General features: G+C 42.1%; 1 protein-coding gene across 6 annotated transcripts in view; it reads right to left on the minus strand.

Annotated features, from left to right (window-relative positions):
• The window catches only part of zmp:0000001168 (signal-induced proliferation-associated protein 1), a 33,200-nt gene extending 9,716 nt beyond the window's left edge, over positions 1-23,484 (minus strand). For 4 of the 6 annotated variants that reach the window (XM_039776708.1, XM_039776712.1, XM_039776713.1 and 1 more), the window contains exons 1-8: positions 23,130-23,484; positions 5,517-7,156; positions 5,079-5,203; positions 4,794-4,982; positions 3,164-3,338; positions 2,687-2,790; positions 1,320-1,477; positions 251-857 (exon numbers count right to left, since the gene is read on the minus strand). In XM_039776708.1, coding sequence (XP_039632642.1) covers positions 251-857; positions 1,320-1,477; positions 2,687-2,790; positions 3,164-3,338; positions 4,794-4,982; positions 5,079-5,203; positions 5,517-6,624 — 2,466 coding nt within the window. In that variant the 5' untranslated portion in view covers positions 6,625-7,156; positions 23,130-23,484. Of the gene's footprint in view, positions 1-250; positions 858-1,319; positions 1,478-2,686; positions 2,791-3,163; positions 3,339-4,793; positions 4,983-5,078; positions 5,204-5,516; positions 7,157-7,841; positions 8,064-12,593; positions 12,717-23,129 lie in introns of those variants that run through there. The other 2 variants (XM_039776710.1, XM_039776709.1) reach the window with 2 other exon arrangements.
• Positions 23,485-24,739: the final 1,255 nt, after the last annotated feature.

A 24,739-nucleotide genomic window follows, 5' to 3' on the forward strand; every position in this document is an offset into this window, starting at 1 on the left:
TTTACAATTTGCCTCTCATTTACCCATTCACAAACACACTCATACACCGACATACACTGGCAACTTTGGGTTCAGTGTCTTGCTCAAGGACACTTGGGCATGCGGAAGGGGGAAGCCGAACCGCCAACCTTGTGGTTAAAGGGCAACCTGCTCTACCTCCTGAGCCACACAGCCACCTCTATAATAAACCATACACCACCAAACATAAACCAACCACTGCAAAATATTAAATCTGGACACAATCACCCACCTCTAGCCTCTGCACCACCTCTCGTATATCCTCCGCCTGGCTCTCCATCACACTGATTGACACTGACTCTCCGCGCTCATAGAAGATATCCAAGCAGGGCCCCCCCTCCTTAGCCTCTGTCACTGCCTTCCAGCCAATAACATCTCGACAGGAGCAGTTAAACACCACCTTTCGTGTCCACCTCTCAATGAGCACCACCGACTCAGCCGACACCCCGAGCAGACAAGGAAGCCTGTGCTCCCCCGCCTCCACTTCATCTCCACTGTTGACCATCACAGCCCACACCAGTGCCCCGGCACTGTGCAGCTCTGCCCCTTTGGCACCCTTCAGCTTGTCTTTGCGCTTGCCTCCCAGAGAGAGCAGGGGGAACTTGGTGGAGGAGTCGATGGGCGTGGTGGTCACATAGTTTTCGGCTAGGTCCTTAAGGTATTCCTGCCGTGTGCGGGTGGCCATGGAGCGGAACTTTTCGGACTTCTCCGCAGCGTTTTCAGCATTCACTACCTTCGCCAGGAGGAAGTCTCTGAAGGCAGACGAGCGAGGGAATCGGGCACCCTTAGGGAACAGCGGGCCAAACAATGGCATGTCTTTAGAGCGTGTCACAGCCACCCTGAGAGGAAGAGAGAAAAACAGAAATGGCACAGTGAGAGAGAGAGGATGCAGCAGCAACATTCAATCTATGTCTTGTTTTTCAGTGCTTGACTGTTGTGTAGTGCCCTACAGAATTACAAACAGAATCTGCTGCAGTGGAGCACACATTTGTTTTTTCATCTGAGCTGCACCACAACTACTATGATGTATGAGACACGTGTAAGAGTGCACGTAGTAACACCCGTCTTAATACGCATATCATGAATGACATGGGGAGTAAAATCGTGAACATTTTTTGTTTCTTTTCCAGATCTTTATATGACTTATCTCTACTGCTTATGACATATAGGGCCCACTGGCTGACTATGACTATATTGTCTCAAGAGATTTCAGTCTGTAAAAGGAAGGTGAGGTCTTTTTGGGAGGTGAAAAATTATGAGTATTTATCTTGAACAGAGTAAGAGATAGGATTAAGTCAGACCTGTAATAGGTGTGGTCAGAGCATTGCTCATGAACCTGAACGATGATGAAGACATGTTGGAAATGGGAGCGGATGGCCTTTGGAGTGAAGGGTAGGGCGCCTGGCTCCTGGAACACGATCGTCACGATGTCGTTACCGATGTGTCGCTTCCTCAGCAACTGAAGAGGAAAAACAGAGACACAGAGAGATTTAGGCCAAAGTATTTATAGTAAACTAAGAACGAGTTTGCCTTGTTTTATGTCTCAAGAATCTACAAGAAAGGTTGTAAGAAGCATTTAAAGAGATTACTCTTAATAAATTAAAATAGGTTTTCTTTAATTTCTTGAAGAAGGGGCGTCAAATAAACTGAGATTATTATTATGCTTTACTTATCAACCTATTCACATGGTTCCATTTTTAATGGATGTAATAATATTGTTATAATGGTTATGTATAATGTATGTAGCTACATTATTTACTGTATGTAGTCTAAGAGTTTTGTTGATTATATGTATTGTCTTTGAAAGCAGACCCCAGGGTGAGCAGTTTCCAAGGCAACCTTAATTTGCATCCAAAAAAACAAAATGATAAAAATCAATTCTGCTAAAAAAGGCTAACTTGTGAGAAGAGCAGTCCAAAAGCTAACTAAAATGAAATAAATAAATTATAAGCAGCTGTAAGTATTCTCTAAAATAAGATTGCATGTCCATGACCATGCTGTTGCTACTGTTGTTACGAAAACTAAATACAGAATGTTATAACTTAAAGTTCACTGATTATGAATTAGGAAACTTTTAAAAAAAAGAATACTTTTTACTTCTAAAAACTAGAACTGAAACTAGATTTAAAAAAAACCCACTTTATTAAGATATAAATACATACCAATCGGTTGCCGCCAAAAACCAGACAGTTTAAAGAGAAATATCAGGGCTTTGTCATTACAAAGTTTTGTATTATTTAAACCTTTAATCTTAATATTAGCATGTCATGTCCAGTCTTTTTGTAAGTGACAACAAACAGGCTTAAACCATAGACTGTACATAAAGAAGTGACAGTCATCTGAACAGGAAGCCTGTCTGAGAGGCGACAGTGAATACCTTCATGGTGGGAGTGAACACTGGGGGGCAGGATTTTTATGTCATGCTTGTTGCGGAGTACAGAGCCTTTTTCTAAAGCATTTCCCAAAAGCATGACAGTCTGAACAGAGATGGGTAATGATGGTTATACCAAGACTGATGCAATTTCTTTTTACGCATAGAGGTGAAACATCTGGGAAGAAAAGTGTCATTCTGTGAATTCCAAAAGATGAACTTGGTATCGAAAAATGCTTTTGCAACACAAAAGACAGGGGAAGGAAATTGTATGTCATCTCTCTGTTGAAATATTACCTGTTGTGTGTTGTTGGCTGTGTAGGGCAGCATAGTAGACACATGAAACATAATCTCATAGTCCTGGTAGCGCGTATAGAGGGAGTGTGTCCCAGTTGAGTCGGCTACACAAGCAAAAGACACACAGAAACACACACACACACACACACACACACAAACACATCACACAAAGAGACAGACAGATAGGGATTTAGCAAAATCAGTCAACTTCCCTGAACGAAAGACTAAACCTAAACTGTCACAGTCAGGATGAAATCTGTCCCATTTGCTGTTCTCCGCCGCTCACTGAGGGGAAAACAGCTCTGCGATAATCAGCAGTGACTATGCTATTTTGCAGGCATCACTCAGATTACATGTGGCTAGATAGGAGTTATCTTTGGCTTTCAGTGGTGCACTGATGCCCTTCGGATAATGGTCCTGCGACAAGGTGAGATACAGCCAATAGATACGGGTGTGGTGCAGTTTTTTTCAGCTCACTCTTGTTGTCCAGCTGAGCTCGGTATTTCTCCCAGCCCTTCAGCCGCACGCGCCCCCCGAGCAGATCCAGGAACTCCTCAAAGGCCGGGCCGGAGCTCTCATTGTTGTACATGTCTTCCTCTGAGCTCTGCCCGGCCCGACAGTACATCACCCCAACCTTTCGCTGGAAATTCAGCTACATTAGAAGACAAAGAAGCACAGAGTTTAGAATTAGCTTGCTGTCAAGACCTTTCATCTAATAGGGCATTCTGATCGTTTGACATCGTACTTCACAGATCAAAAAGCTTGTCTAAAAGATTTTTTGTTGTAAAATGCTACACACATTACACTATTCAACCAATCAATCCCCTTTAGTTTTTATGCCAGAGTTCATTAAAACAGGGAGTTTTTGTCAAAGTTGTTCATTCCCTTTCTGAAATAGTTCACCTTAAAGGTGGAGCTAGTGGCTATCTGGTGTGTGTGGGTTTAAATGTTCTGCAGCTTCTGCAATAAAATGTACAGGGTCATAAAAATAATGTTTCTATTTATATGATAGGGCTTAATTGATTATGCAATCATCAATAATCTATTATAATTTTGGCTGCAGCTTCTTGAACTTGAAGATTTTCTTTTCCTCATTTCATTGGTTTCATTTCACTTTTTCATTCATTCGTGTTTGGCAAAGTAAGCTACTTGAGGACACGACTTTGGGCTCTGAGAACTTGTGACAAAATTGTTATTATGCTGAACAATTTGAATTACAAATTGAAATATTTATGTACAGATCAATCATTAATGAAAAATAAAATAAAATTGAACCTAAAATAATTTTCGGTCTGTGAATGTTTATTTTAGGAAATATGAGAAAAGAAAAACAAAAAACACACAACAGAAAATTGCACAGTAGAACACAATGCAGACATGTCATACAGACTGAAAAGATAAAGCTAAAGTAACAGCATGTGGTTGCCTTTTTTATAGTGCACAACCCGTACGTATCGTGTCACAAGGTGGTCTAAAAGAGGAGATTGCACTATTCTGTTGCAGATAAGTGCCTTTAGCCAGTCAGCCTGGTCAAACAATAGATGTTTATTGGATGATTATTCCATACACATGTCGGCACTAAACTTTCTTTTCACTGCTATCTACAGTGTATGTTTTATATGTACATATGTCACTACTGCTTCTACTGCTTTTAACAAATGTGTGTCCTTTTCCAATCTTCAAACTGCAAGCCCTGTTTTTGCTTTGCTGTATTTTAGGAAGCCTTTTGTAACAACTTGGTCAGGGACTACAGATAGAAAATACAATGAAAATAGGATGAAAACATTTATACCATGTGTAGTTCTTAATTTGTACCGTCCCTTCTCAAATAAACTAAACAAAACAGCATGGTGAGTGATCAGTCATCATGGTGGCAGAGGTAGTTGAGAGAAGAATGAACGGATATTAATTATAGATAACTGCACTTTCACACCTAAACCCACCTGATTGATCACTGTGGAGGTGTATACTTTTCAACAACAAACGTTTGCGTCTGACCTTTGAAAAAGAGATTGTTGCTGCTATTTGTCACTATCCGATATCCTGAAAAGCTTTCTGTCTGACACATGCAGCAGTCTTTGGTGTCAGCAGACGTAGTGTTACTCACCCCCTGTTCATCCAGCTTCAGCAGGGTGTCCCGGACCTTGGGGGAGTTTGAGGCCAAGCGAAGGCAGTGCAGGTTCAGTTCAGGCATGATGAACTCCAACAATCTCTTGGGAGACAAGCCTCGAGGGGTTGTGTGACGAGCAGCAGAAGGCACAGACTCCTCCAAGATGGAACCTCGCAGTGTCTTCATCTGAGGAGACGATTCACAGTAATCACATCCAGTCAAATCAATTTTACACACACTGAACTGGAGAAGAGCTTTGAGGAGATAAAAGTGACGGTTTACCTCTGTGGTGCGAAAGATGATTCTGTAATTGTACTGAGCTCCGCTGGATCCTTCTTTCTCATCTCGACGGAAACTAATGGCCACTGGACCGAGGCGATCATCCATGCCAAAGAAATTCTGGTGTTCTGTGATGACAATACATGTCAATGCAACTGCGACAGTGTTGGGGTTAAAATGGGATGAATATGATGTTCATACAGAAATGTACGAAAATTCTTAGGGTGGAGAGTGGGGCTGACAAGCAAGACCTTTGAATCCTTCCCTTAACTGCCATACCCTCCCCCCGGCCCCTAATATATCAAAACAATATATTTATTGTGAACAAGTACCTAACCCTACCCCTTTTTCTTACCTCCCCCTCCTCCCTACTAATTTTTGCACTGTACCTAAATGATAAGGTGATCAACAGGAAAATGTCTGAACATTTACTACACGTACCTTTCATGTAGAAATATTTGCGGTAGTAATGGGCTCCCAGATCTGCATGCTCTATAAAGTAGTTGCTCTTGCCCTGCTGTTGGACGTGACTCTCTCTGGGCTCTTCCAGGACCGACACTGCATCGTTGGGGGTTCGCAGGCTTGACCAGAGTCCTTGCCTCCCCTGGGATTGACCCAGACCCACCTGCTCTTCTCCCCCTGTCTCATTTCGGAAGTGGGGGCAGCTGAGCAGGAGCTCGTTATCGTTGCCATCCCCTTCGTCCAGCAGCAGCGACTGCTCAGGGTCATCTGCATTCAGCCCGTTGCCTCCCCCGCCCTGCGCCGGTGAGGACGGGGTGGCTTGAGAAAGGGGGCGCAGCTGGGAGGCGGCTGAAGCCCCTGAGGTGATATTCTTTTTCCGTCCAATGCTGTCTCTGTTTGTGGCCGCCTCGGTGAGGTCAAACAGGATGCTCTGAACATCGTAGTGGGCGAAGTTCCTCACCCAGGCTCCGCCCCCGATGTTGTCATACGGACCTGGTTGAGGGATCTGAGGGGGTTTGGTCTTCTTACTCAGACCTTCAGGCTTCGGCGGCTTGGCAGGTTTTGGGGAGTCCCCTGTGGAAACTGACAGACCCCGAAAGAATCCATCAGGTTCTGGAGGGTTGCCCTGCAGTCCCAAAAGCAGGAAAGGGTCTTTGAAGCGGAGGGCATTTGGACTCAGGGGCCCCTGGTCGTCGGTGTTCAGCTCCTGGGCTTGAGTCTGTCTCTCCAGTGAGGACAGGCTGCCGTATTCCCTACGTAGCAGCACACCCCCATCCCCCTGAGCCCCCGCACCCACCTTCTCACCAACCCCCCGAGCTGCTTTCCCCCCTGCCTTCCCGGAGGAGTCCAAGTCTCCTAAGGTTACATCGCTGTTACTTCTCTGCATGACGTGGCCCCGGCCCACCGACCTCAGCGTCAGTCCCACACGGCTCGGAGTGAGGCTGTCTCCATCAGCTCCATCAGCCTCCCTCCTTGGCGGCCACTCCACTACACCTGCTTCTCGTTTGGGGTCAAAGTTGACGGTGGCAATAGTCGGCCGCATGTTCTGACGGCGAAACTTGCGGACAAAGAGGTCATCTGACTGCATGTTGCCTTAGAAGCCTACTCCAGTCTAACAATCTTTTCCCCACTCTTGTCCAGAGCTGTCTGCTCTTCCAGTTAAATTTCTGTCCTAGTCTCTATGGTGCTGGTGTAAAATGGGAGCACTGTGCACAAAGATGAAAAACCCCTCTGAGTGAAAGCAAGAAATATACTCCTTATTCACACCCCTTAAGATTGGTGAACTTTCTCAACCCTTGGGCTCTCATATATGTCGGTGTGAGGTGCCACACTTTGTTATCACAAGTCAACAAGTTCTTGAGTGTAAATGAAGAGGATTGAAGAGAATATGCAGCTGTGTCCCGTTGCAGGCGTCCGTCCAGGTGTGCAGATGTGGGTTTTGGTGGTGCTCCAGTTTTGGGGGGCTCCTTTCTGCGGAGTAAGGATGAGAGGATCATCACTGGAGCATGAGTCCTCTGTGTAGGAGAGGCTCTGTCTCTATTAACCCTTCTAACATGGCATCCATTCATCTGCACTCTTCAGTGCCTGCTGCTTCCCTTTTGGTCTGGTCCACTGGTCACCTGTAGAACAAAAGAGAAAGAAATGTCTTTTTCAACCTCATCTTTTCCATCATTCACCCACGGTGCTATCTTAATCAACAGCTTTATATTCAACCCATAGCAGCTTGTCAGTGCTTACATTGAAACACTTTGTGGAGAAAAATGGTTTTGATAAATAAGTTTTGAATCCCAACAACACAGCAGCGGGCAGATCTGACGTGTTTTATTGTTGAGTGATGACTTGCACCTCTGTTTTCTTTCTTTATTATTCTTTCCTTTACACACTTTCCGTTCCACAGTTTCCCTAAATAGTTCCAAAGCAGACTTAATGCTCACCACATCCACCCTGCACACGCTCACAATAGAGAGGGGGGGGGGGGAGTCTTCCTGGTTTACAGACACTCTGCCAACATACAAGAAAAAAGTGCAAACTGTCTCTCACCCTCACATACGTTCACACACAAACAGTGTGTTCTTTCACACGTGCACCAGTATTTGAAAGAATATAGAAGAACAACAACACAAACATTGTTAATAGCTACCGATATAGTATTTTGGAACAGCTCTTATACTATTTTCTAAGTCAATACAGTTCTGAAGAGTCATTTAAAGGCAACCGTTTAGTGCTAAAGAGTATGAAGCAGTGTGCTTCCCCTTTTTTAAGTTCCAAAACAATTCATTATTGTAAGTTTTGACTGAAACTTACCAACAAAGTGGGTTTTGCTTCAGGTACAGATCAGCCTGTTTCTGTCATCATTTGTCGCAGATGCCCTGTCTTTGACCAATCTGACGTCTATCAACTCAAGCCGAAACCATTTGTTGGTCTCAATAAGGTATGAGGCGGCTTCTTCCTGTCTAGCTTTTTCACATGAATCTCCTCTCTCGTGCTTGCAGCCTAAAGAGCAGGTGCAGTGGTGCAGAGCTGCTACCAGAAAAGCTTGACACATACACAAACACACACGCACGCAACGTAAAAAGGCTACAGATTAAAGTGAGGAAGTCACAAGAAATTTTTGTTTCCCTTTCTTGCCTGCTCTCACACTCTTTCCATTTCCTCACAGTAAGAGAATGTATCAGCACACGTTTCCATTTTGCTGCGAAAACCCTGTAAACAAAATATGGAAGTTGAGTAACTGTTATCAGAGGTTATCAGTAGTTCCAATGGCGTGTCAACATATGCTAGTGTGTTGAGGTGAACTTCACATGCACTTATATCATCTAGAATACATTCGGTGACACTGGAGGGGCTCACTGTGAGCAGGAAGAGTTGCCGACCGCAGGTTTAGCCAGTTTCTCTCGACGTTGTTTTGTTAATACTAAAGTGGATCACGTCTGCCATTCAAAAAGAGAAAAAAGGCTTGTATTAGGCTTTGAAACACGTTATTGTTTTGTATTGTCTGATGCTGCATTTGATCACTTTCAGCATTGTCTTCTGTGCCTGTTTTCTCATTATTGTGGTGTTGGACACATTATAGAGAACAAAGTCATCCAAGTTTGGAGCACAAAAGAAAGTATGAATGTTATTGTTATCAGGGCTGCAAACGTTTCAATTTAGTTTGAAGTGAGAGTTGGTATCTGGGAAGTCGGTGCGTGAGTAGGTCTTCTGTGACATTACCCACCGCAGGGGTCAAGGTCATCACTCCTAAGAATTTTGTTTAAATGTTCAGCAGCCTAATTCACAATTTAAAATCATTTATATATGAAAAGAGACGTCAATAATCATGGTCAGTGATGAATAATCTCCACACATCATAGCTTTAATGATGCTGATTAATCACCCTGAGTTCACTGAAAAATCTGAAACCGGCGCTAACTCATGGGATTCTGTTTCCTAGTTTTTGATTCTTTTCAATCATTTCTATTTGAGCCTATATTTAGTTAATTATTGTGACAACCACCTGAAGGCATCTGTTCCATCTGCAGTCTAACTGGATAGATGATGTCACTGTCAAGCCACAATTAGCCACGGCAGATCCACTGGTTGCATCGGTTGCTACCAGCATCAGGCTGTTGTAAAGTAGCCTCAGAACCCTCTCTGTTGAGGTGCACCTCTGACAGGTCGTGTTGAATAATTATTCTGCACATCAACAGGCGTGTTGGAGACTAACACATTGAAAACAGTTCACACAGCTCCACGAAAAATTGTGAAATACTTAAAACTTCTCTCCCTCAGGGCCCAAATGTGCCACATGTGCGCCAAGGGAGCCTGGCCACAAGTTATCTATTTAAGAGGTTTTTTTTAATTTGCAGTTTTACCTGAGTCAGCAGCAGCTGAGCTTGCTGCAGGTTTAAATATGCTCTATCAAATTGTTTATCCTGCGGTAATATTATTTCCACACAAGTTTCAGATTTGTCAGCAGTTTGTTCTAAACATGATTATGCATGTAGGTATCCAGGGAAGCCCAATATACTTGATCTGAAGATGACTTGTTTTCTTTCAAATAACAAACGCCTGGGCTGTGTGACATTAATATTTCAAAGTCTCCATAGAATGGGCAAACGTGTTGGAAGGACACTGTTTTCTCTGTGATGATACCATGGCAACAATCACATTCAGGTTTTAACCACTTACATCAACAACAATATGCATTTGAGTTTGGTGGTGTGGCTCTGTTCATGCAATGCTCTGAAACAAGGTGACACAGATGGTCTTACAGCCTATTATCTCCCCGGCAGAGCTTGAGACACACAGCATTTGATGGATTTGAGCACATTTGGGAAGAAACATAAAAGATCCACATAAATCTGAATGCTTATACAAGAAGGGGCCGGGAAGGTGGGGTTAAATTACTGGATACAGGCATGATGCACATTTATGTATGCAGGGCCATGGATTTTATAACTACTGAGTTCATATTCCCCCTCTGCAACCTACCTATCTATCTATCAAAAGAATGCATTGTTTTTATCACATTTGTATATGTTGACTTAATTGTTAAATTATATTTTCTGTAATTCTGAAGCCTTAAAGAATTATCTGCAATGCCAGGAATGTAACTCCGGTAGCGAAAGACTATAACCTGTTATTTTATTGACCTAAAATGGCCCAATTTATGAATACTGACTCAGAATCAGCCTTAAATTGTAAAGACAGAGGATATGACCTCATTTGTAGCTCTGGACCTGAGTGTATGCAGATAGAATGAGTGCCAAATGTTTTTTATGAATGATTAGTGTTAAATAGGCTGTGGTCTTATGTGATTGAACAATATGTCCAGAAATGTATTAAATGGACAATAAAATGACTTCCTTGTGTTTCTGAACCAACATGAGGCTTGATTATGTTCGCTTCAAAATGAAACAGAGATGGTGCAAAAGTGGAGTGATGAAAAATGCAAAACACTTCTTTATTTAACACCTCTGATTGCTCCAGGCTTCTTTCTCTTTGACAATTCAAGACATTTCTGGCCACGTGTGGTTTCCAATCTGACACACTGAGCACTGGGTCACATAGAGAAGACTCTGTGCACCGTCTGTATGGTGCCAAGGCTGCTGACATTAAAACCCTGCTCATGTTTCTTTCTGGGAACCTGCAAATGTTCTCAAACACCATTACCCATGTGGGCACAAGTGATGTTGGTCTACGCCTATCTGCAATTATAAGGTGCAGCATCATCAGAATGTTTCACAAGGCCTTGAAAAGGTGTGAGCAATCAATTTTGTCCACTGTCTCAAAGTGAGAGTGTAAATTATTGGCAGCAGGTTCTTTAAAAATAAAACACAGATTGCCTTCATGTTGTATCAACAACAAACTGAACTTCCAGGGTCGGCCAAAAACACTCCTGCTCTCCACCAACACATAGCACGGGTTGAACTCGGGACACTTATCACTCACCGCCCTTATACAAATTACATACTACTGAGGTAATTAAGACCCCGACCCATGAATCAGTCCTTGCTTCCATAGCAATGTGTCTAGAGCCACACTATTTCAATGTGGTATTGAGTCCTCCAGTGCTTTATTGTTTATTCTACTTAGAAGGTGAAATGGCTCTACGTATGTCAAACAAATCCATGACGTGATATTTGTGTCAGTGACTCTGGTCCTATTCCTTAGCAAACTCTAACAACAAGGCAACACGGACAAACGAGGCAGAAATATTGTCTTCTCATGATTTAGCTGCTTGATTTTAAACACAAGATTATGGTGGTTGACTGAATAATCTTTAGTTTAACACCAAAGTTAGTAAGAGATGTTGCATAGATGTTGTATCCATAGATCTTTATGGGTTTGATGGTTGCAGGAATGTACAAAATGAAAAACATGAGAAAGGTTGAAGGTGGCACATGCATCAGGAAAAAACACCAGCCTGTTTTTTTTAGCCATGCTAACATGCTATGCTAAACTACACTGTTGAAGATGGTGAACATTATGCTTTAGATGATGAGCCTGTTAGCAGTGACAATGTGAGCAAGGCAGCATTTAGCTAGTCTCACTTTGCCAGACCCTCCTCCAAAGCACTCTCAAGGAGGGTCTGGCTACTCCACATAGCATCCGGGGTCGTCATGGGCGGCGCTAAACTCTGCACAAAGCTGCTCCAAAATAGTCGTGCGAGAGAAAATTCTGTTTGGACAGATAGTCTAGCTAGCTGTCTCAATTTACCATGCAGAGATGTGAGGAGCAGTCAACAATAGTCCTCATAAATCCACCAAATTTAAAATTCCAACACAAAGAAAGCGGAAAGAAACGGAAAATACATGCATCTGGTGGAATTTCCTGCAGCACCAGAGCAATCCCGGAAGTGGAATGCGAAGGATATAGAATAGCATTTAGCTAATAGCTGTGCCTGAGGATAGTCTCATAGAGCTGCTGGGGTGGCTGCAGACACTTGGTGTATTAAACATTAGCGCAATGTATGTACTATCCAGTACATAACAGTCCATGTTAATTTAGTGCAAGTTCTTAATCTATGCATATGTATTTCGCTGACATCTAACCTATAAGTTATATTAGCAAACTTTCTATATTTTACACTTTAAATTAGTTTGACAAAAGTGATATTAATTGTCTGTCTCAAAACCTCAAAGGATATTTGTAAAGTGCAATAACAACGTTTAGTTCATGTGGCTCCTTAGTGGTCTGGAACGGATCAAAAAGGCACATAATACACTTAAATACTTGTAACTAAAGAAAACCGAGTCCTTGATGTTCCTCAGATGTTGCATTTTTTTACCTTCTTAATTGGTTAGGCCTGAATTGTAAACAGCTTTGAAGAGGAACCACACAGAACTTGGATCACCAAGTTATTCGCATGATTCACATCTACATAATCTATCGGGTGTTTCAGCATCTATCTAGTAGGCTACAGTGTTATTAAGTTATTTTTCATCTCTGTTTACCACTGTGTGAGGGTAATAAACACATTCCCTTTGAATCAGAATCAAGTACAGAAACAGAAAATGACACTTCATGAAAAGGATCTAATCGTTTTAAAAGCAAGAAGAGAGATGTTCTTACCGTTACTGATATGCAATTGCTTCAAACTAATCTTCACTGGTCCAGACTTTAAAGTACGTATTACTACCCCACTGACAGTGACCTCCCTTTTGAATAGAAACTATCCTCTGTCTGTTACCGCTATGGAGAAGTGTGTGATATACCTTACGTAGAAGTACAAAGTGAAGAGGAACTGAAGTGTTTTGTCCAGCCCCCTCAAGTTTCAGCTCAATTTATTTGTATAAGTATATTTTCTGCTGCATGCATTAGCCTGACAGTTTAACTGTCATTGTACATCTACCCAACATCAAAACAGTGAAGGTTTGTCATTTAAACAACTACCTTTTGATCCAAAAACCCTAGAAAAAAAACCAAAATAAATTATTGATAACCAGCTTAATGTTTTCCCAGGGTATTTCTAGCTGAACAGTCATACTTTTAAAGCAGTCTGGCCTAAACCAAACCCTAATATGATCGTAAATGGATCATTTCGTAATAGCAGGACTGACTAAGTGGCAATAAAAAAGAATGTAAGGATATTATGAAGACTTCAGACAATAAACAGCAACGGGAAGTTCTTTTTTCTAAAGCTTTCAGTACAGCTAATTGTACTCTGATTGTAAGCATGCATGGCTTTTGGTCTGAGGATGCTGCATCTCGCTGGTTAAAACTGTTTCCAGAACAGGACACAATAGCATAACTTCAGTTTGGATCTCAAAAATTTTTTAAAAAAAAAAAAAAAAAATCACTCCCCCATCCTTTCTCCTGTATGCAAATACTCTGTACAGTATAGTTGCAAGCAGTCGCCCACGTTCACAGTGCACACACATTTCTCCATATCAGTCAGCAGAGCAGTTGATGAAAACCGTGCATGACCTCTGATGCTCCTTGAGCCACAACTTTACCGCCATATCAACAGAAACTTGACCATTCACTGGGCTGCTTAGCAGGAACCACTTAAACACTTTGTATTAAATGGCTCTGAGGAGGTACTGCACATCATTTTATTTGCTGACTTTTTGCATGACTTAAATCTCCATGATCTGGTTGTTTTGCCATATGCACTCCAGTGATAGTTCTTATATGTCATTCTCCTGCCTTTTATCCACACTGACTGAAGCCGATTCCCCATATGAATCCAATCATGGATCATTCAGACTATTTCATAAAAACAGCTGCATTCTCAGCATCCTGTGTGATGCTGTTCAAGCATTGCATCAATAATAAACTGAATAAAACTGTGTCTTCATTTCTCTCTTCTGCCACAGGATCAGTCCAGAAGGGAAACAGCTGATGCTCTCCAGGTTTGCTTTTAAAGATTTGGAGCATTCACTAAGACACTCGGTGCCCTCCGCAGATCCTCTCACGATACCAGAGCCGGCCTCCGTCCTAGAGAAACTCAATAATGCATGTAGACACCAGTGTTTAATCCTGCATCTCAGAGCTTAAAGCTCTGTTAGCAGCCATAGGACAGCCATTAGATAAACTAGACTTAATTTTAGTGCTGAAAAATCTATTTCTTTATGTGCTGAGTTACATCATGTCCACCAGAGGTGATGACAGCATCAGGTCTGCCTGAAACCCCCGGAGCAGAAAGGAAAATTGTGAAATGACACTGTGGAGCAGCATCATTTTATCTGCTTTTAGGGATTATATCTCTTTGTATACTGTGGCTTCCTTTGTTCTTTCGCACCACATTCACTTTGAGTGGACATTACTGCCCAGGGTAGATGTTTGGTTTAACTGACGACAGTAAATGAGGTCCACTTCCATGTTAAGTCAAGGACAAGGTTAACTGTCCTCTGGTGTAAAATGTGAGGACACAAACTGAAGTCAGATGAGCGGCCTATTAAACATACACGGTTTTGGGGAAGTCATGGTCGCTTGAATTATTTTACACTCGCTCATGCAAGTCTGCGTCCTGTGAAACAGGAAGAGATGACTGACTTTTGAACCCTGAGAGGATGGATGTCGTCATTGTTTCTACTCAACACTTCCACACCTATGGCAGACTGGCTGCCACACTGCAGCATGAATGAGCCGCCTTTTGCTTTCTGCCAGTAACTGAAGTCAACTTAACCGCAGCTCGTGCGCTTTAATCAAAAGTAACACCGATGTTGCATGGTGAAAGAAAGATTGTGTCCTGATATACAGTAGATGGTTGAGATTTGATCCATTTTCTCTTCAGGTGAAGCTGCGGAAATCGGCTTACCAGCTTAGCAGCAATTAGATGAGATCAGTAACAAAAGTTGTGCACTTACTGCAGCCTTATCAACTCTATCACATCAAATTGCAGCAACTGATCAGACTTGCAACTTAATGTTGTGCTTGTTTTCTTTCAGAATTGAAGACAGAAGCTGTGAAACACACCGCATGCCTCCACATATAATTCTTTCAAAACAGCAGACTGTTTTGACATGTGACATTAAAATGATACATAAAGATGGAGAAAACAGCCCTAACACTAAAATCCGGTTACTGCACCTCAGTGAATATCTAACCAGGTGGGTAAACGTCCAGTTTCACAGTCTGTCAGCTGCAAGTCAGCTGCTGTAGTGTCGCTGTCTATCTGTGTAGTTAAAAGCTGCCCTGCCAATTCTTAACCACAAGGTCTAAATCAACTCCTAATAGTGATTGATTTTGGGAAATGTAAAGCCAGGCTCAGTCTCACTCTCATGTATTGATCCCAAGCAACCCTGTTAGGTTTGATATCAGGTTGCATCCCTGCTTTGCTGCAGAATGTGTGACACTATACTGACCTGGCTGCCACCTTGCTTTTAAGAAAGTAAATGTTTATTAATGTGGCAGGATCATTGATCACTGATTCAGAAAACATGTTCATTCTAATGCCCAACGCTTTCTCTAGGCATCCTCAATCTACCCCCACTGCCTCCGCCTGCCCCTCCTTTACCACACTGCAGACAGTGAACTGGGCCAAGTCCAGAGGCTGCTAAGTGGATGGTACTGCAGCACTCTCTTTTTTGTAATGTGTTTTATCTCTCTTTTTCATTTAAACTGTTTGCAAATGTCAGTCTGAGCTATTGGTCCCCAAAGACACATAAGCTCAACAGGCCGATTAAAAAAAGAGGATTACTGTCAAGGTGGCTGGAAAGAGAGCAGGTTTTTGAAGGAATTCATGATTGTGACCAATATTTTGCAGCGACAGAGACTGGTACTCCAGCCAAGTATGACTGTAACCCACAGTTTGATCCTGCCATTGATAATCATTCCTTTTCCTGCTGTGCAAGCCATTCTCCACACATTTTTGCCTTAAATATGACACATGCATCATCACCACTACTTGACTGTTGCTTTTTGAGTTCTTGTTTTCACAACACTTCAAAGGTGATGCTGACAGATACCAGAAGAGCAGTTACATCATTTAAATGCGTTGTGGTTATGTCCTTCAAATATGCCGACTGACGCATCACAGCATAGAAAATGCTAAGGGAACCACACCTTTCTCCTGTCAGTTTTGTTTCAGTTTATTGATGCTGATTAGATCTTTTAGGTTAGGATGATACCATTGTTTCCCTCTCCAAACACGTTTGTATGCTGTCTGAAAAAAAAATGTTTTTTACTTTTCCTATTTCAAAGGATTAGCTCCAAAAAGTCTGGAGTGAAAATATTTCAATCAGTGGAAATGTTAGAAGGACCAACCAGCAAAAAGAGTCATTGAAATGCTGTCTTTGTCTGCATCAGCTCTGCTGTATAGCGCTGTTGCTATGGTTGTATGTGGATGTCAAACCTCTCTCTGGGCTCTACAGCATGATAAAGCATCAATAAAAATAAAAATAAGAATAATAAGAAAATAAAGTCTTCTGCCTAATAAATTATTAATGAGGATGGGTGAAACAGGGCGAGGGTTACCAGGATGTTAATTATTCATTGGTTGGTTGCTCCCTTGTCCACTCTCTGGGATGCACACACAGACGCACACTAACCAGAGCTGATTTGTTATGACTTATATCCAAATCTGTGTCTGAATTCTTTGTGCACATGTGCCTCACATCTTACAGTAAACCATTATGGTTGAGGTCATACTGTGTGACTTCAGTAGTGTTTGGTCCAGTTTCAGTTCTTTTTTTGGCTGAACAGGAGACAAGGTTTTACAAAGAAAACAAGCTGCTAAAATGTAGAAGATTCGGACACTGTCACTAGGAGTCAGAGCAACAAATGTGAATATTTTACAAATCACTGCATGTAGACATTGTCTTGTATTATTTTTTTACTCATATCGGATGCATAATCAGTGGACAACCCCCTTCGGAAAATGCAAAGAGGAAGTATGCTCAAAAAAGCTCCCTCTATAGTATTGTCCATATTAAAACCTAACTTCCTCTTATAATAAATAGTACAACATAAACGTGATGCACCCTGAAACACAAAATTAAGCACTATTGTTTTCTTACAAAACCTGCGTGCTGTTCTGCCAAAGTAGAAGAAAGTACCTAACTCGGGCTATTGTTTGACATGTTATTTGCCATGACATCAACACTGTGTGCTGGCAGATCACTGCCACTTCCTGTGTATCTGAAAATACACCTTGTGACAGGCCATGTGGGTGACGGAGGGACAGGCAGGGAGAGGTTTAAGGCCTAAATGTGAGACAGTTTGAGTACATGTGTGTCTTTGTGTGCCTTTGCTGACTCTATAAAAGCCTTATAGATGTGGCACACTGTCCACACAGAGACAGGAAGAGCAGCTGTCCCTCTGTGTCTGTGTGTGGGCGTGTGCGTGTGACAGGGAAAGGAAGTGACCCTCGGCTTCATGACTGCATCTATTTTGTAGAGACACGGTTCACTGTTACTCCTCCCTCATCAGTGTAACCAGCTCTGAGGCAGAGGAAAAGAGATTGCACAATATTGCTTTAATAGCACTCTGAACTGTTACCCTACCTCGTCTACTTTCAGAGGAAGAGACGCTGACCTCCTTCGCTTCCTCACTTTCCTTATTGTCCACTAAAATGTAGCCGAGTGCCCATGAAATAGCTGCAGCGCTAACAGTACCCACACGCAATCCACATTTCTCAGCTAAAAAGCTTTGTTTATGGGACCACATCTCCGAAAGCTGTCTTTAGTTACTCTAAATAAGTGTTGCTTGTAACACAAATTGCTACAAATATTTGGAGAAATACTGCTGTCTCTTGTTGACTTTCACAGCTCAGGCGTCATTAAAGTCTCCACACACCTTTGGCAGAGAAATCAAGGCCTATCCAAGGAGAAGATTACTCCTGACAGGAGATTACTGTTAAACTGATGGCCTAAGTGATAAACGATTATCCAATATGGATGGTCAACCAATGTGAGATCTTGGTTTCATATCACCACATGAAAGCAAGTGTAGATCTTGGTAATGCACTCTTGCAATAAAGTATTAAAAGGAGGAGATGGGCAGCAGTAAGGTGGATCCACTACAACTAGTACATCTAAAACCTGCACATTTTCCTTAAAGCTAGTGTAGCTAGCTAGTACAAATAATAAAAACATCCAAAAATAATGATTATCCAAATGTGAAAAAACAAACACACAATTCTGTAGGGCTCATTTTACATCCGCACACTGCAGGCAAGCACTTGCTGCAGTTTACAGCCTCTCTCTTTCCTGGTGGCCTTGTGTCATTTACACCTTCTGACCTACATAAAAATGAGCCTCTCATGCACCACACAACTGTGGTGATGCAGATGGTGGCGGATTCACTGTGATGCTATGTAGGCTTTGGTCATAAGAAGGTGCAGGCTCTGTATGTCTGAGGATTTACACTTGTGAATGAAAACACATGACACAGTGCGTCACCAGAGGACTGCTATGCATCGTGTTAATTACTAGTGTGCACTAATGCTTGCATGGAATGATTCACTGAGCCATTACAGACAAAGTTTATTAGCCTATGGCTGGAGCCAACGTTATTAATTTCTGGTGCTAATGTTTCTTCACTGAGGTATAAAATTGAAACATAACCGCTGTTATTGCAAAGCACATATTTGTGTCACATTAAAACAATGACCAAGAATATGAGAAGTGTGGCAATTTCAAAGTAAACCTGAGACACCCCTCCCCTCTCCTTAACCCTCTAAGGTCACATCTCTCAGTCAGTTTCTCAGTGCGATCGCTGATTGGCCCTGTAAGAGTAGACAGACAGTGCATCACTAAAAGGTATCGGCTCAAAGTGCTCTTGGTCTCTAACTTCTTCATTAGCACTGCCTTTAACATGTAAATGAAACAGTTGAGGTTGGAACTTCCTCCTCATAGTTGTGACAGAACAAAGAGGCCCTGTCAGTCGAAAATAAATGCGTTGATGATCGCTAATATTTATTGCATTAGCCCAAGAATAGAATATACTGTACTTCATTAGGGTATTTTTACACTCCTCTCAGTGCTGAATGTTTTCTGCCTTTTTATCTCTATGTGCCAAGTATGGTGATGACGTGATGTGGTGTGAGTGTGAATGGTTGGTCCTGGTCTGTTTTCAGTGGCTCTGAATACCCTTGAGTGCACTTCTCCTGTAATAGCAACGTGAACAATGAGAAAGAGCGACTGCACCGCTTAATGGTTTAATGTACGTGTGTATGACATAACTGAGAGACATTGTGATTAAGAACAATAAGCTCCAATGTATTTCTGAAAGGGGGGCATTTTATAACATGCAAAGTGGTATATGTTGAGGGATTTTTATTCATCTACATGTGTCTAAAGAGATAGAAACGTAAGCATTCACAGCAGATGCTTACATAAATATGTCTCATGAAGGCAGCAGCTTCCACATATTTTTGGACTATTACATCAGGGTTTTGTTGTTAGAAATCAATTTCTTATTCTTATTCTCTCTCTTTCTCTCTCATTAGAAAGCACAATGATTATCACAACTATTACAATATAATTTATTTAAATGAACAAACTGATAACGTATTTTGTACTTTGTTCACCCTTGACTTCACACTCGGCCCAGCCAATTTTGTAAGGGTGGGGGTGGGGGTGTAAAGAAAGTATATTAAGGAGTATTATTCCTTTGTGTCATTTTAAACATTTAACATAATTGCTTTGTGCAGACAGTGGGTGTTCTAAAATCATCCAGGGAGCTTTTTAAAGCTTAAGTCTTTAAAAAGACATTTCAAAAAGACAACAGTGACTCTGTAGCCACTGAGAATAAACTCCCCAAATGATAAAAACAATCTCACTGAATATTTGTCATGCTAATTTATCTCAACTGTGAAGTACTATTCTGCAACATACCACTGGACAACTAAAAAAGGGCAACAGCCTCGGACAAAACCAAAGTGGCCAACGGGGGACAGGTGACAACAGCGAGCACAAGCTAAGAGGATCCACCCAGAGGCTTACACTGCCAGCATCCTGCCATTTGATGAGGAGAAGGCTCCGCCTGTCCAACTGCCTTCCTCGCTGAGCCCCCACCAGGGAGCCTTGCCGGGGTGTAGCCATGCAAAATGGCTCCAAATGAGAGGAATGATACAATGCTGACTCAGACTTGAACAAAATCTGCCTGGTTACTCTGCAAGATGTTTCATCTAAATCTCAGTGACTGAGTGTGAATACAGATCTTTAGTATCTTTGCTGGATTTTGGACAAATTTTGTTGAAATATTCATACATGTATGGCGCAGCACAAACTGGAAGCACCTTTAGAACAAAAATTGTAACCTGCATTTTCCTTGTATTGTCAAGTGAAGACTGCTGATTGTTGACTGTTGTCAGCTATTTGCTGAAGCTGGCATCAGGAGATATTAGCCCAGATTTATCGTCCCTGACAGTGACTCAATCTTACCGCACAACTGTGATGCTAACTGTGGTCATCATTATTCAGAGTAAAGCACACCTGCATTTCAAAGGGAAAACAACAACAGCACAGCTCTCTTCTACAATTCTTTAGTTTCACAATGATAATGACATTTTTTTTTTTCATGTCAGAGGTTACTGTTTGCATAAGCAGTGACTGAGAGAGCATTTAGGATTATTTTAATTGTTCTGCTTGACAATAAGAACCCAATCTGAATCCACAACATGCCAGACGCATGTATACACTCAAGCTCTCTTAGCTTGTTTGGTGCAGGAAATAAAAGTAGGCCAATCGATTGAAGAGTCTCATCTGACTCTGCTCCCCTCCTACTCAACCTGGAATAATACCACAGAAGAAACCTTTTATAGGAAAAGACACCCCTCAGTTGTAAATTATTGCACTCAAAATGCACAACTCTTGTGTATGTATGCCTATTTTTTTGTCATGGGCACTTCCGTTTATACCTATGAGCTCAAACTACGTACGGGTAAAGTAAGAGTCTTTTTGGATTTGTTCAGTTTCACAAATTAAACATGTCAAAGAACTATGTCGCCTCCAGTTCCACTGCTGCACATTCATGCAGAAACCTCATTAGGACTGATCGCCATGTCAAGTGTCCAGACCAGCTCAAACTCAAAATGTGCTCATATTCTGGATGTCACAGTATCCAAACTGGAGCAGAAATTATTAGTCAAACTGACTTCTTAAATGTGATAGTAAATGATAGTAAACTAAATGTATTTGGGTTTGGACACAACAAGCAATGTGAATGTGCTTGAAATTATGATTTTAGCAGCCAAACTATTAAACGATTAATTGAGAACAACACATTAATTAATAATTCACTGAATAAATTCTGAAATGAAATATTTAGTTACAGCCCTAATCCAAACATCTCTTATCGCTCATCACCACTCACATACTAATAGCAGCCAGACAGTTGTTGTCATACATGTAATTGTTTGAGGTGATTAAATTATGGAAAATAATGGAAACAAATTGGCGCTAATTGCTAAACTACTTTACCAATAGAGTGCATTTCCATCAGTTTGACTTCGAATACACGTCTTCAGGAGAGAGGGCAATTAATAAAGCAGTTTTGTTTGGCAAAAAAAATCTATCATTACATTTTCATGGAGTTACATGGCAAATTATGGAATACAGGTTTCTGTTATTCTGGTATTAGAAGGCCTTTAAATTATATTTTGATTCTGTGCACCTTCTCTATCAAATAATACACAAGGACTCTGAATTAAGGTACAGCCAGTGTTTGATTGATACACTGTTTGACTGAGAATTTGACTATATTTTGATACATACTAAATGCAGCGCAGTGGAAGACAGCAGAGCAAAAGTCAACCGCAGCTGAGTTAGATGAATAGGCTGCATACTGTTAGCACCGATATGTCAGTGCACTTCATGCAGACACACTTAACATTTACCATAAAGAATAACAGTGGGTACAGTAAAACAAGGTGGACACACACACACACCTACACAACGCCGCATTCAAAGTTGACCCTGATGAAAAACATCACACCCTGCTGCCAGTCTCGCCAGGAACACAAACACAATGCTATCAAGTCACTTTCAGTTATCACACAGCCTTCCTTCCATCATGTCAGGTCGAACTGCATTTTATTGTTTCAAATGCTGATGTCAACCACAGTGAACACCACATTGAATGAGGATCCATGTGGCTCAATGTAAATTAAATGTCTTTTGAGTGCACTGGCTTATGTAAGCTGCTTGTCTCTCCCCCACTGCCACTCCCCCCCCCCCCCCCCCAGTTCTCCATCCCTGCCTTTCTTTCCCTTCAGCAGCCTTATCCCTCCCCTGAAACCCTAACGTCTCGTTAACACACAGCCCCATCCTAAACTGGAGAGTGCAGAGGGTGGTGAGGTGGGGGGAGGAGGCTGACTCCCGCATCCCTCCTTTTCTCTGCCACCTTGAAAACAACACCCCAATTCCGGTTGTGGTTCTCCATTCCATCATCATCACAAGCAGTAGTGTTACAATGCTCTTCATCCACACAAATCCCCCACACACCGCATGCCTGATGGCTTTTTTTGTCTTTGAAAATATGTATTTACAAAAAGAATCCTGCTCCTCTTTTTGTTCCTGCATCTTCTTTCTGTCTCTCTTTCATTCTCTGTGTCCCTCCATCCATCCCTCCCCTCCCCTCCCCTCCTCCCTCCACCTTGCCCTCATCTCTCAGTCCTGCAGCCACAAGCGCTCTACAGCAAGGTTTCGCAGTGGCTTCTTGACAATGTCACAACATCGTTTTTAAGATAATCTTGCTTCATTGGAGGGTGCACAATGGACAGAGACAGGAAAGATGATGGGGGGGCTAGTGTCGGGAGAGGAGGAGGGGAAGGAGGGGGAGGCCGGAGATGAAATGCGACAAAGGTTGCGAGCTGGATTCAAACCTACAATGTCGCGTGTAAATGGCATGCACAGGGCTCACTGAGTAAAATGCATTTTTAAAGAGCTGACAACACAACACAATGGGCAGAGAGGCAGAGAGAGGACAAGCTGGGTGGTGGTATGATAATGCCAAGCCATTATTTCATATCCTCTATTGCTCTGATACATTGTCTCTGGTTGGATTGTGTGAGTATAAGGGCACATGCATGCCTATACAGAGGTATGTGACATACACGGTGTGGATCCATCTATCTGAATTCATTATCGTCAGAAAGAGGACACAGGGAGGCTGGAATGTGAATTCTCCGTAACCTCAATAGAGAAAGAAAAGGCTTACCTCCACATTTCAGCTCTGCTCGACCCTGCCTTGTTTCATCCTGTTCCTCTCTGCCGACTCCCTCCCCTTCTCTCCCCATGACAGCATTTTTCTGCTATCTATCTCCACGGTGAGGCTCTTTCTCCTCCTCCTTCAGTTCCTCCTGTCTGCCGTTCTCTTCCTCTCTTCAAAAATAAAAATAAAACAACACGAACACTTCCCGATCTGTCTACCGGCTCCTCTATTCTGTTGTTGAAGTCAAGAGGCAGGTTGATTTGTGCTGTCCTCCTCCCTCTTTCTCCCTCTCGCGCTGATTCTATTCCATTCACATCACACTAGAGCCAACCCCCTCTTTCTCCTCTCTGTATCTCTCTCTTTCTCTCTCTCTCTCTCTCTCTCTCTCTCTCTCTCACACACACACACACACACACAGCTTTACCCAGACTCTCTCTTCTCCTCCCCCCTCCTCATCTCCTTGTCAGAGAGAGGTTGAGACAGCGACGGACAGCAGCGGCCAAGAGGAGAGCTCTCTGTGTCTTAAGCTGAGCATTCAAAATGCAGTGGCAAGACTGTACATTTAACAGTGTGCTAAATCAAGGACTCAAGAACCTCATATAATAACATTACACGCACAAGCAGAAATTTGGTGGATTAGATGCTGATGCAACATTAAATCAAGACAGTCACCTCAATAGATTTCTCTATCTTTTTTTAACTATTATATTAATGGAAAAAGAAGTAATCACAATAACAAAATAATACAATGTGTTCACTTAAAGCCTAATTTCTCTGTGCCAAAACTGACATTTCTGAGAGAGAGAGAGAGAGATAAAGGCTCAAAAGCACTCAGGGGCAAAGGTAAAAATGGCAGTGTGTGTGTGTGTGTGTGTGACAGTCTGTTTATTTGTAGAGACCTCTGTGTACTCCCCAAACGCAGCCAGTGTGGGTCGAGACAATAACAAACAATCAACCTGCTAAAGAACAATGGGAGCACAGGAGTGTAATAACATAGTGCCCCTTTTCCTTCTGCAACAGTCACTGTATCTTATAAAACACATACCTGAATATTTGGGTAAACCACTTAATGATGTTCAAGGTAAAAGAAGGATCATGGTGCTTAACCTACGCTGCAGCAGAGCCAAGTTTCCGGCACCATCCCCCTAATTACTGTATGGAGTGCTGCCATGGCCGTACCATATGGCTGTGTGTGTTACCAGGTCAGTGGCTCTGGTCTGGGGGCGGGGGTGGGGAGGAGGAGAAGCCTGCGTTGCTGGTGGTGTGTGCCTTGAAGAGATAAGAGAAATAAAAACAGAGGCACTAGTTGATAGTAGTTAGTAACAGTTTTCTTAAAAACAAGCATACCTCAATGTGTGTTCATCAGCAGTCAGGAGGTGTTTTGGGAGTTTGTCGGCTCCGCTCCCTCCGGCATTCAGTGTTGTTTTCATCTAAAAAATAAACCAATACAAACAACTAACAATCCATTACCTCATATACAAGAGTTAGAAAGTTCAAATATTTAAACCAGGTAACAATGTGGAGCTCGTGGATATCTTATGAACTATAAAATAAAATGATTATTCTGACCGCTTTAAGACTGACTAAGATTATATCCCATTCTGATACCATTAATA

Source organism: Perca fluviatilis, chromosome 16, assembly GCF_010015445.1.
Source record: "Perca fluviatilis chromosome 16, GENO_Pfluv_1.0, whole genome shotgun sequence".
NCBI classification, from domain to species: domain Eukaryota; kingdom Metazoa; phylum Chordata; class Actinopteri; order Perciformes; family Percidae; genus Perca; species Perca fluviatilis.